The sequence below is a fragment of the Rissa tridactyla genome, chromosome 1 (genome assembly GCF_028500815.1).
Source record: "Rissa tridactyla isolate bRisTri1 chromosome 1, bRisTri1.patW.cur.20221130, whole genome shotgun sequence".
NCBI lineage: Eukaryota > Metazoa > Chordata > Aves > Charadriiformes > Laridae > Rissa > Rissa tridactyla.
In genome coordinates this window covers 157,005,492-157,018,648 of record NC_071466.1, presented here as the reverse complement: position 1 = coordinate 157,018,648, position 13,157 = coordinate 157,005,492, and the positions used below count along the sequence as shown (strand labels likewise).

Here is a 13,157-nt window from a genome sequence, read left to right as displayed (position 1 = left end):
GTATTCATTTATCAGTGTTGCCTAGGCAGCCAGTTATTTCGTGTTCTTGGCAGTGGTGCTTCTAGAGGTTGATATTTCTGATTCAACCAGATGTGTGAGGTTGAAGATAGTATATGGCCTTTCCAGGAAAGATCGGGTTGCCTGCTATTGTCTGTGTTTGATGTACTTGCATCCTGAAGTAGACTGGCCTGTGACAGCTTTACTGTAGTACTCTTGAGAGCAACAACTTTGCGCTCCTTCTTTTGCTCCTTTGCTTAAGCTATCATTTTTCTGGTTTCTTCCTTGAGTGAGGAAGGAAAGATCTACTTCTTTTGCATACTTAGGGCAGTGTGTGTTCACACTATTTGAAGTTGCTTTGCCGTATTGCATGATCTTGAAATGGCTTTGCAGAAAGGAAATGCAACAGGATGGGCCTCATCTAGATTTTGGTGAAACTGAGCTGCCAGCACTCCAAATGAACTTCAGAGAAGCAGCGTAAAGCTTTTGAGAATTGGGCACACCAGAGACAAACTCTACTGATACTATTCAAAAACTTTAACTGTCAAAGCTGAAAGATGCATTTGCCTAATTTAACTTGCTACCTTTGCTTGGAAATATGGTGTTTGAGTGCAAGAACATCATAATTTCAATTTATGTCTAGAAGAGCACTTGCATGAGAGATCTTAGTGTCTCTCCTGTTCCGTTTTCAAAGGCATATCTAGGTGACCATTCATTGCCCCTTCTTATCATTTGTCTGTCTTTTCTAGATCTGTGGGCCTTTCCCTTCTGCCTCCCAAGTGCATGTTTGGCCATTACTTTCTTAATATTTTATTATTTGAATTGCTAACATGTTACTGAAAATTCAGGTACAGACACATTATCTGAGATGCTGTGCAAACACTTGGTTTTGACATCAGTTACCTACACAACTTTCAAAGATTCATGGCCCAGTATGATAGGATTTGCTTGCAGTTCCCACTTTCAGTCACTGTTTCAGATGGGTACATGTCACCTCAATCCAGGTTGATTTTCTTTTAATTAATCAGAGTTTAAATACTTCCTCAGCCTTGACAGAACTTTTTGCTCACTGGTTGCTGCAGTTCATAAGTTACTGCAATGTAATTTTTTTTTCAGTTTTCTTTTTTAAAAAACAAAAAAGCAAAAGGAAGAGATCATGTACTAAAGCTATCTGAGTATGGTGTCATTTAGTGCACTAGTGCACCCACCTAGTGCCTGCACTTTCCTTTTCCTATAAGGAATTCTTTCTTTTTTTTAAAGGATTATTCCCATTAAAAAAAAAAATCATTATTAGATGGGCCCTAGTCTTGTAGTTTTCTGTGGTTAAATAATTACCTTCAGAGTTAACCTTCACGAGGACGTAGCTTTAAATTTGTCTTGCCTCCTTTTGGAGAGGAGGATTTACTTGATGGCAGTCACATTCCTTATGGTGCGGTATTCAATTGATCCTTTGCAAACAGTCTTACTGTTCCCTCATTCTGAACAAGTTTCTCAAATTAAACTCTACATTTAGGAAGATTAGATCTAGAGCGTTCTTCTCAGCCACAAGCTTGAGAGGGACCCAGATTTGTGTTCATGCAATGGCCCTCTTCCTCTCAGTATCCTCACCTATTATTCTTGCGGTCAACACTTGATACTCTGCTGGAATATGACCTCTGACCCAAAGCCAATGTGCAGGTTACCATCAATTCACCTTAATTCTCTATCTAGAAGGCCTTGGCAACCAGGAGAATTACAGCATTTCCTTAGCTGACACAAAATACAATACTGAGGAAGTGATCATTTGAGCAGCAGAACAAATGAAGCCTGGTTTCTTACAAATATGTGTAGCGTCTTGCATATCCCTACCTCCCTACCACCACCTGGCATCACCTCCCATCCATCTACCATCCCCTATAGCTCTCCACTGTTCTCCCAAGTCTTCTCCAGGTTTCCAGTGTTTCCACTAAGGCACCCTTATCCTTTTACTCTATTTTTATGCTCTGGCTGCCCTCCGTAGTGTCTCTAAAACATCTCACTGTACTTCAAGTTGTCTCTCATGTCCCCTAGCTATGCCCCGTGAGATACATGCTGGCTGATAGGTCCATCTGAGCACAGCCTAACCTGGCCTTTCTGCCACTCAGAAGCAGATTCAATGACAGCACAAATCAGGTTATGTCTAATTAGCTACCTATTTTTGTGAATTTTATATATCTGTTCATACATATATACACGTGTGTGTGTGTATTTATACACCTAATTCAGTTTAAATTGGTCACAGAGTTCAACAGTTGTTAAATGGAGATTAACAGATTCACAATGTGATCTCATGAATCTTCCTTCCTTAAGAAGGAAGATTCAGTAAAGGTGGTTTTGTCAATTATTTTGTGCTGCTGTTAATTATACAGAAGCTTCTGTACAAAATAGATAATTTATAAATACTATATAAAACTATATATTGTTACATATATAATATTATATAATATGTCAATGTGTATTTCTGTTAGTAAAGATGTTAAAAAAAAAAAAAAAAACACCAGCAAAAAATCTTCCAACTTTTTTACTCTCCTTATGTTGCTGTTGTAGTTTAGTATAGGTTCAGTTTCTAAACCAATCTGGTTCTGACAGTTCCCAGACCTGTTTAATTCTAATGTTATATATGAGTTCACAGAAATACACACTTTCATTTTTCTGAGATATTTAAGAGAATTTTGATAGCCTTAATGTTAAAAAACAGCCACTGTGGTCATGAGATGTTCTTCCTAACTTCCCTTAAGAAACCATTCTTATGGTGCTGATTCAGCGCAGTATGAGATAGGAGCTGAATCACATAATGCATTTTAATGTGAAAGTAACCTGAACATAATTTAGGTTGCTGTTAAGACTCATGTGTCAAGGAATGTTTGCTTTTAATATTTTTTATGTCATTTTTTTTCTATAAACCCACAGAGTACTTGTCAGGTTTGCCAACTCTAGACTGCACATATGAATTAGTTTCAGGTTTCACTGCCAAATGAATAATTCTCAACAATCAAGAGACCCATTCATTCCTTTCTGATACTAAAATCGCCTCCCTTTTATGAGAAGTAAGACAGGATGTTACTTGGAAAACCTTCTTCACCTATCATTCTTCTATTAAAGCTTCTTTTCCTCTTAATCTCTCTCCCCAGATTAACTGTGTAAATGATCAGTGCTGTACAGGAGCTGCGCAAGAGAGTTAGAACCTATGATTGGCTTAGATTTTATTCATTTATATTATGAGAGATATTAAGGAATTCTCATGCATTTTTGTGTTCCCTGCACACTACTGCCACTGTCACTCTAGGTCCCCCACATCCTTCCCATATCCTTCCTTTGTAATCCCTTCATTCCCCTCCCCGTCGCCCCCGAATCCTCTTCTAGCCGACCTTGCTGTCCTTTCTTCCCTCATCAGATTGTTCTCTCTGCTACTACTTAAGGCTTATCCACAGAGAAGGATCGTGCTCACTAAATTGCGGCAACTGTGATCTGAACTTGCTGCAGCTAGCTGCTCCTCATCCCCAGCGCAGACCCTTGGAAAGGGGATTACGCTGCTTTGGCTCCCAGTTGTGCATTCAACGGGGCGTGTTCAAGTCCTTTGTGTCCAGTGTTTTCTTCTGGCTGTGCCTCAGCCTTCAGCAATATGAGGCAAGAGGAAACGCTTGCTTTAGGGGATGTCAGCTGGAATTTACATTTTCGGAATGTACCTTGTTTGTGTCCATACTGGGAGTCAGTGCAGTCACCTAGTGTACTGTAAATTCATGCTTGGTTTTAGTGTAAGCAGATTTTTTTCCAGATAGACAAGCCCATAAACTCAGGCTGCTGTTTTGTCTCTCTTGTTTTGTTAGAAAATATAAGTTACTGAACAAATGCAGAATTAACCCCTTTCTACCCTGAAACAACGATCATCCCTAAACTGGGAGGGTGTTTCTCAGATATATAAAACAGCTGTTGAGTATAGAAAAATCTAATCTTTCCAATTTGAATAATTTTCTCCTGCTGCTACTTCTGTTGACCGTGTTTTCATGGGCACTGGTCAGTCACAGGGTCCTCACAAAAGTGTACAGACAAGCCAGGCGGAGAAAGGACAGGTTAAAGTAGTAGTATCTCTATTCACAGATAGCATGGAGAAATGACAACTGGGAAGAGAATGGTTTGCCTGTTGTCTTTTAGGAAGTTGATGGAAAGGCAAGGACAGAGAAGCCAGTTCTGTTGACTTTCAGTTCTGTGGTTTTTCTTCCCACCTCCTTCCACTTCAGTTTCTAAACATACCGTAGATTAGAAAGGGGGTCAGACTTTTTAGTTGGATGCTCAAAGAGATTTTGAAAGTCCCTGAACTTGAGGCAGTCCAGCAATTTTGTGTACACTTGTTTTGTGCTTCATCAGAGGAATCATTCATTCATACAACAGAAGAACAGTGGCAGCAGATAGGAGCATCTCCATGCTGCTTTCTCTCTGTTCTTTGCCTTTTTGCTTTCTTGTCTTTTCTGGGATTATCATGTTTGTTCAGAAAGTACAATAATGCCTTCTACCTTTTTCCAGACGCATATGCATGGACACCAAGAATATTCCTCCTCACCAGTATTCCAGATGCCGAGGACTTCAGCCAGGCAGCCTTCGGCACCCCCTGCTCAGCTTCCACACAACAGCCTTCAGGGCCAGGGCCATTGCTACACCACCAGTTCCACTGAGGACCTCCAGCCAGGTCACTCTTCAGCCTCTCTTATCAAAGCAATTAGAGAAGAACTTCTACGACTTTCTCAGAAACAGGCAACAGTGCAGAACTTCCATAGTTGATTTAGCATTCCCTTGCAAATCTGCCAAGTATCTGCTTCCTATGGAAGCAAAGACTTAGAGGAAATCAGCAATGTTGTTCTCTCAAAAGAATGAACTTTCACAGCTCTTGTTGACAGCGCTCTGGAAAAAATGAAAAAGGCAGCAAAATGAGGATAGTAAGGAGAGATGGGGGACAAACAGGGAAAATCATCAGTGTCATCACAAGTAATATTAATTAATCTGCTAATATTACGGTGCTCCTCTTCTCTCCCTACCATCGTTCAGCCTGACAAATAAATAAAATCTTAGGTCAAGAAGTCAACGCTCCAGCAACAAAAAAATCACAGGAACAAACTCCAATATGATAGACTTCTTTATCTAAGGAAGTAGGCAAAGGTTTGAATAAACTGAGTTGACACTTTGCAAGCGATAACAAGTATTCTGATTTCTCCACTGCTTATGGAGAACTGGTTTATGTTGTTCTGCGAGATTACAAACTGTATCAGCTCAAGAGTGTTGAAGGTGTGGTCCCACGTAAGAGTCACTTTGGTTGTCAGGATCGATGGGACTACTTGGAATAAAAGTCTTTGTGAGCTACTTGTAACAAACTGGAACAATAATTGTTATAGCTCTGTGCTTCCGAATGGAGCTACCCTCTGCACTCTTCCTTGTTTTCCTTCTGGTGCTGAAGCTTCAAGTGTTCCTTCATCTTCAATGTTTGCAAAGTGAAACATTGGCCTTGTATAACTAAGAATGAGTAGACTCATTCAGGCTGGAAAAACAAAGCAAAGCATCCAAACAGAAAGGGCTTGGTATTTATTTTGTTTAAAAATTATCGAAAACTAGGAGAGGAATACTCAGCCACAGTTGAATTTGGGGAAATGTGTATGTATATCTTTAAAAAATATATCTACATACTATATGCTCTTGCAAAACCAGCGGTAAAATATTGCCACTCTGTAGCTTGCTTTGTGGACAGAAACCAGTCCAGCCTGACTAGTACAGGGTCACCAGCATTATGTTATAAATTGATGTTCTAAATCATTGCTTATGTTTGGATCTGAATAATTTTAGTGAAAGTCAGTGACAGTTTAGAGCATTAACATAGGCTTAGATTTGCGGTTTTGAGACAGTTTCTATATTTATACTTGTTTCCACTGTCCCTTTGGACAAAGGATAAGCATTATCCCCATGGTAAGAATGGTACGTGCCATGGAACTGTTTGTCGCTGTTTTTTCCAGAGTTTTAATTTAATATTAGCTACGAATTTACTAATATTTGGCCATTGCATAACTGTAACTGACATAATACATGCGGAAATTTTACTTAAGTTGTGATTTGTTGGAGTGTTTTTATTTTCTGATCAGACTGAACTGAAGCTAACAGACTGGCACAGAGATACGGGGTAAGCACGGTGTTTGTGAGGAAGCTTGGGAACCTTGCCCTAGAAAAATGAAAAGCAAAACTATTTGGTGCTACAGTGTGGGTATTTCAAACGCTAGCAGATGGTACTCATAAAAGGTCTAAGAAACAGTAGTCTGCCAAAGAGGTCTTTGGGGAATTGATCAAGGTAGGGCTGTGTTTGCCTCACTCACTGGGGTAGAAATGGCACTGGTGACATACAAGGGTGTAACACTGGCGTGGCATGGTGTGGTGGTCTTTGGCTACCACATGTGTTCCTGGCTCCAGTGCACAGGTCAGTAACTGTCACAGGACTAACTCAGACTGAAATGAGAACAGGTAGGAGGTTCATGGAAGAACATGGAAGTACCTTGTTCATGAAGTAAGTACATAATTTTCATTGCCAAAGCCAAAACTAGGAAGCAACTGGCTGCTCAGTGATGTGGAAAAAAGGTGGTATGTTTCCCCTCTTTATTGGGAAGCTCAGTTATTTTTCTTTTTATTGATGATCATCAAAAGGCTGTATGAAATTGTTTTGAGAGACTTACTGGAGCAAAGCAGTCTAAATTAGTTTCCAGTTCCTTGGCTGATACTTAAAGTTCTCACAGGCACTGGTTGAGGTTTGAATGGAGTCAGAACACCAGCATGGTTGTGAACAGCAGTAACAACAGGTTATTATGTTTTGAATTTTTTAAACTTTTTGTGTGATAATCACTTCTAGGATAAAAATAAAGAAACATTTATTTTCTGCCAACTTTGTAAACATGAATGTTGCCAATACCTCTGCAAAATGTCAAGTTTTGGAGAGTGAAGAGTGTACAGGGCAGTGTTCATTTGGTCTTTTTGGCGATGCTGAAGACTGACTGTTCCTAAGTGTTCCCATTAAATCTATCTCCTTCATAGCCCACAGCCTTCTCCAGCTTAATTCTGCAGTGAGGTCGGAGGCCAGTGCTTATAATATTAGCATGTTACTGTGACTTCAAGAAAATGTGGTCTTCTAAAACATAAGTTCATTGTCTGGCTGCTGGTTCCAGATACTTAAGAAGGAATACAAAACTTGGTTATTATGATATTCTGTCTTTTTATGTTTGGAAGAATATCCTTTTTCTTTTCAGTCCCAGATCTTATGAAGAACATGTACAGGACAAATATGTAATGGTAAATAAAAGAGGCTTTCTGATGCAAAAATCCCTCTTTAAAACCTTACAAGTTCACGGGGAAAGAGAGTAAAATATAAGAAGTCACAAAACTGTGTTTGGAAGTTATGCTCTCAGACTGGCTGGAGACCTGATCCACGCTTCACCAGAAAAAGGTATGGCATAGTCTGTATCTTCATACAGTAAGAAAAGTAACACGTAAGGCACCAGTTCCAAGGATCGTCTTAACAGGGGAGACCCACACTTTAGTTTCTGCAGCTACAGGGAAAGCCGAGTTTTCCATGTGCTACAGAAGGACTCTCTGGAATGCATGTGCCAAAATGTGTGTTTCCACTTGGGAATTCAGGGAAAAGAAATCTGTAAGTTTCTGCTTGCCAGTTTTCTTTATTGCCGTATTAAAAAGGGGATAAAAAATACCAAACCTTTTTTTTTTTTTGAAACTTAAAGTACTGAATTTAAGTATCTGTTAATAAATCTACCAGTTTCTGAAAACACTGATCAGATGAGAAGTTGGTACAGGCACAGAAAGCTGTTACCAACAGTTACATCGATTTCCATGACTAAACCATCTGGTTCATGGAATCCTCAGGCTTTTCTCTTTCTTCACAATTTTCCTTGACATTTGTGTTTAGTCTGTGTTTAGTTTGGCATATGGAAGAACTTGGCGCGATGAGAGCTTCGTAATTTAGCCTAGTTGGTTTGCTTTTCCTTTCCATGGCCAAAATGTTGACCTCTAGCCTGCTTTTTGATTATCTTTGGAGCTAAGTGAAATTGTACAATTATTTTTCATACACTCAATTTGAAAGGTGGGGCACACTCCAGTGCTATAAAATATTCTCTACCAGGATGTGACATGTTGGCTGTCAGTGACTGTGGGCATGTGGCTTGGGAACAAAAACCTTGCTTTTAGGAGGAGTGAGCGGCATAGGCGCTGGACTCGTAATGTTAAATATGTGCACTTTGGGGCAGTGAGTGGAATTTCACTGACCTTTTGCAGTGTCCTGTACTTGCAGTGGTTTGGAACAGGCTTCATATATAGTGGTTGGAGCCCAGCAGCATCAGGCAAGGTCTGTATATCACCTCTGCACCCAAAGGAGTGGTTGGTGAGATGTTGGCTACCCCAACATCATGCACCTTTATACATACACATAAATATGTAAATAGATTGATCAGCCAAAAGGGCATGTTCCTACCAAGTGCTGAAGCCAATGCCTTTAAATTAGACCACTGACAACAGGGTGACGGTGTTGTCTTAGAAAGAGGTTGTTTACAGGGATCATAACTTCCCAAGAACCAAAACGGCTGACACTGTTGTGTGTTAACTCACAGCTTGAAAACACATTAGGTGGATTACACAAGGAAGCTAATATGTATTCAAGCCCAACTGAAGACACCAGTTGTGTGATGTGGATGACAGTAGGCAGTTGAACTAATTTTTTAACTCTTAGCCTCGCTACATTCTCCCCTTTTCCAGCTTTTAACAATTTTTCAGCGCGAGGAAGAAATGGGCATTTCCCATTCCATGCCTTACCTAGTAGTTCTTTGTCAACATGTGCCAGTCCTTGAAAAAAAGCCCATATCTTGGCCAAGAGCTTTGAAGTGGCAGGTTGAAGAACATTTGTGACTTTGAGGTGGGAGCATGTGGGCCATATTTTTGCAGCAGCAACTAAATCAACAAAAAATATTAGTGTTTAAAAAAAAAAACCCACCTGTTTGGTGTTTTCTGAATATCGACATAAAGCTGAAAAGGGATTAAAAGAAAAAGGATGACATCTGATTGTCAGAAGGCAAAGGACCAGCAACAAAGTCTCCGGGACCACCTGGGATGGTGCACTAAAAAGAGAGAGAGGTAAAATCTTGGGGACTCCCCCTGCCCTCACTCAAGTTGATTCCATAACACAACCCCACTTCTGTGCAGTCCTTCACCACTTGCAATGCTGGTCTGTGCGAGTGAGGAACATCTCTCATCAGTGAGACTCCCAAAAGCCAGGTCACCATGGCTGTAGAGTTTCTCCAGGACTCTTGAGATGTGCCTAGAGAAAAGTAGCAGCTTTAAAGTGCTTAAATGTGGAAATAAAAATCCAGTTCTTTTTGTGGGGCGCGTCTTTTCTCTCTTCCTGTTATATTTTATTCAAAAATAGGGGGGGAACCGTGGGGATGTATTCTACTGTCGCCAGTCTGCCGTAACTCATGTATTCCGGTATCTCTAGGTCCTAAATACTGAGGGAGCAGAAATTGGGAATGAAAGTTTTTGGCAGTGCTGATGAAGATTCACTGTAGTTTTGCAGTATTTCAGTGTGAGTGCACTTGGCTGCTTGAAAAGTCTGCTGTCTGTCTTATGGCGAGTGTCCCTTGAAATGTAGCTTACGTCAGAAGGAGGACAGTAAAAATTTTTCTTCTGTTGATGCTAATTCAATGAGGGCAGAACAAGCTGAGCGTGTGGCAGCTCCTACCAATAGAGTTGGTAGTTCAGATCCAAGTGTTGGCCTGTGCATTGTCCCTGCTCGCATCTGCATGGCTTCCACTGAAAACCATTTAGTCGCATGTGTGCTTTGGAAGGAGAGTTGATCCTACAAATTCTTTACTACAGTTTGGGATGCACTTGGCAAGATGTGTCTGGCTTTGATGTACAAGTCCCTGGGTGAGCTTTTTCACCCTGAGAGTAAGAAACTTGGGAAGCAAAAATCCTGTGGAGTTGCACTGTCTTTTTAAAGAGACTTTTCCAGAGCAGAGCTGCAGTCCTGTGAATCCCACTGAAGACTGATAGATGAAAAAAAAAGTTACATTAGTACTAGAAAAATACACATTTTTTGCACTTGATAGTTTGTAGAGCTGGAATGTTTTGTCTTGATTTTGTGTTACTTTTTCTTGTTACTCTTTACATTTAAAGTATGTGTTTTCCTTTGTAATGGCCACTCCTGTTTACTTTTGACTAGTTTTTACTCCCTAAGTGGAAGTTTATGTTTAGGCTGTTACATCTTGCCTTAATCAGAATAAAATGTTGGCACATTTGAACAAATGCTTTGAAGGTTCTTTTGAAATGAACGCGAAGCCTCTGTGGATCCCTGACATGGTGGGATTCAGGTTCACTTACTGTAATCCTCTTACTGCCATATGTGGAGCAGACGGAGTGAAATGAGAGTTAAGAGAGTAGAAAAGAGACTGAAAGACGAAAATTGTTGTTTTGCATTTCAAATTACATCCTAACGTACACAATTCTTAAGAGCTCTGTCATGTTCCCATGAAAACTTCTCTAAGATTTCTGTCCCAAGGCTTCTTGGAAGTTGGTTTTCTCATCCAGCCTGTTTGAACGTTTTAGTGCTGCGCATGATTTAGAAGCAGTAGCTGGATATTGTTTGCCTTTCAGGACAAAACTTCTTCGTGTTCAAGGAAAATTAATGCAGTGTTATATTTGGCAATGCACTGCGCTCTTTGGGTCCTGAAATGCAGATCTGACAGAAACTTGACTAAAGAAATAGGAATTAAAAAAATACTGCAATAATAAAAAAAAAATCAGGAAGCTTTTATCCTTGGATTAAAAAAATACTGCAATAATAAAAAAAAAAATCAGGAAGCTTTTATCCTTGGATTTAAAGAAACAGGAGAAAGAATTGCGGATTAGCCACTATCAGTAGTACTTCAACATAATTGCCAAATACGAAATTGTTCAAATTTGATGCGATACAGGTGATCTGGGCATCCACAAACTCATGAAGTGATTACCAGATTTGTTAGTCCATGCAATCCTGGATAACATGGTTTCAGGTAAGTCGCCTTGCAATTTGGTTGGAACACTTCTTGTCAAGAATTTCCATGGATGAGTTTGATCCTTATCATAGTTTCCGTCTTTGGGCTTCGTGAGGGCAGCTGTAAACAAGAACACTTCAAAAAATCAAGATTAAAGGTGAGGAATCTCGCAGTCGGAGGATTTGTAGACGTGCAGTCAAGTATTTACATTACAGCTACATGCGCCTATAATTCAATGCCATGTGGAAGAAAATTTGCTGGGATGCTGGAAACCACACTCTTGCTCTTACAGAGCAGAACGGCAAAGAAGTTAAGAGAAGTTTGTCACTTCCAGTAGACAGCATCACTTACACAATATTGCCTACAATAATCTCATTCTGCCTGGGAGCAAAGAGCACCATTTCCTGCAGCTTTGCACCTAAGAAGCACTGGACACTAGTGCCAGTGAGCTTTATTTAGTCCTCTTTGTTTAACGATGAGCTAACATCTCTTACCTAAGCTTATCATCACACAGTGAGATGTCGGTATAGCTCAGCTAAAGCATGGTGATTTCTTCATATATTTGAGCCCAGCGGGTTTCCACGTTAGAATTGAATGTTGTTGGTCTGAGCTGGTTTAAATATACGGTATGTTGAAATGCCACGAAGGGGAAGCAGGCTAGCAGAGATTGCTTTGCAGGTATCTCCCGTCTCTTCCCCCATTTGGACAGAGCAGACAGAGCTGAAGAAGTACTGTCACTTGCTCCAGAAGGTCACACTGAAAAATGAATTTGTCTCCACGTTTAATCATGTGATCTGGAAACTACAGGCTAGGAAAGGTGGTTCTGGTCTCCCAGTGACTCACCAACAGCTGTGCTCTATGTTGGTGACACTTGTTCTGTCCTTCTGATTCAGATAAATCAAAAAGATTAGAAAAGCCACTGATAGAAAGGGTATTAATAAAAAGAAGTTAGTGAAGAGAAGTCATCAGAAAAGAGGCCGACCTTACAGAAATATCATCAGTTGGGGGTGGACTTGATTTCCAGTTCCCCACTAGAAAAGAAAGAGAAGGAAAGGAAAAGGCAGGTCTTTTGGGTTGTTGCAACCAGCATTGGGCACAGCTGTGGGCATGGAATGAAGGGAGGAAACCTCATGTATCGAGTAAATAGCGGATAATAAAGGTAAAGCTGAAATGGGTAAATAGTTTGGAAGATACGGACACCAAAGAGCACAGAGGCAGCAGAAACTTTAATAAGGACTCGGCGATCAGAGAAATGTCTTCTATATGCTTGTTTTGAAAAATAAAGCCACTCATATGAAATAGTCAAAGGGTGACACACTGAGTTTAAGTTGGTGCACAAACTCAGAAGTGAAATTTATGGAAAAATGAGATCAATGGGAGAGAGAAGGGTGGGGGAAACCAGAGTGATTGTAATCGCAAGGGAGAAGTTGAAAAGTAACAGAATGGTATTATTGCATGAAACTGCATTCCTCAAAGGACTAATTTCAAACTGCTGGGGGGAAGAGCTGCTGCAAGAGAGCCCAGTTCTGTATCAGAAGGGTGCTGTATCTCACCTGTGAGCTGGGTAGAGGAGGGCAGGGGAAGGGAAGGGGCACACTGTATGCCGTGTACTTTTATCTTCTTCCTCACATACCAGACAACTGGACTAGATGGGCCTTTGATCCCACCTTGCTGTTTTAACAGCATGCGAAAGTCTCTGTGACCTGTGGCATCTTCATCTAAATTAGGTTATAAATTGCTGCAGGCTCTTTTGGTTCCCTCAAGTGGCAAACCAAATTGTGGTGGGGACCTTTGGAGACATAGAGGGATGGAGGGATTTGGGACTGACACAAGGTGAGTTCACGATGTCCCTAAAATATGCATCTGGCAGGTTTACAGATAGAAGACGTGACTTTACCACATGTAGTGGCAGATGGAGAAAATGACGACTTTTACAATGACTTTGGTTCTTCAGCTCTTGGAGCAAACGGCACCATGACAAGCAGTGTGTGGGGTTGGGAACAGAGCTTCATTTGCTGGTCACTGAGACTGGATGCTTTTCCCCTCTGAATGCGGAGAAGCTTCCTTTTTGGAAGGAGAAGT

General features: G+C 40.6%; 1 protein-coding gene across 4 annotated transcripts in view; it reads left to right on the top strand.

Annotated features, from left to right (window-relative positions):
- KIAA1549 (KIAA1549 ortholog) overlaps positions 1-10,347 on the top strand; it is a 153,154-nt gene extending 142,807 nt beyond the window's left edge. For 3 of the 4 annotated variants that reach the window (XM_054215697.1, XM_054215696.1, XM_054215708.1), the window contains exon 20: positions 4,537-10,347. In XM_054215697.1, the coding sequence (XP_054071672.1) occupies positions 4,537-4,791 (255 nt within the window). In that variant the 3' untranslated portion in view covers positions 4,792-10,347. The remainder of the gene's footprint in view (positions 1-4,536) is intronic. The other variant, XM_054215719.1, reaches the window with a different exon arrangement.
- Positions 10,348-13,157: the final 2,810 nt, after the last annotated feature.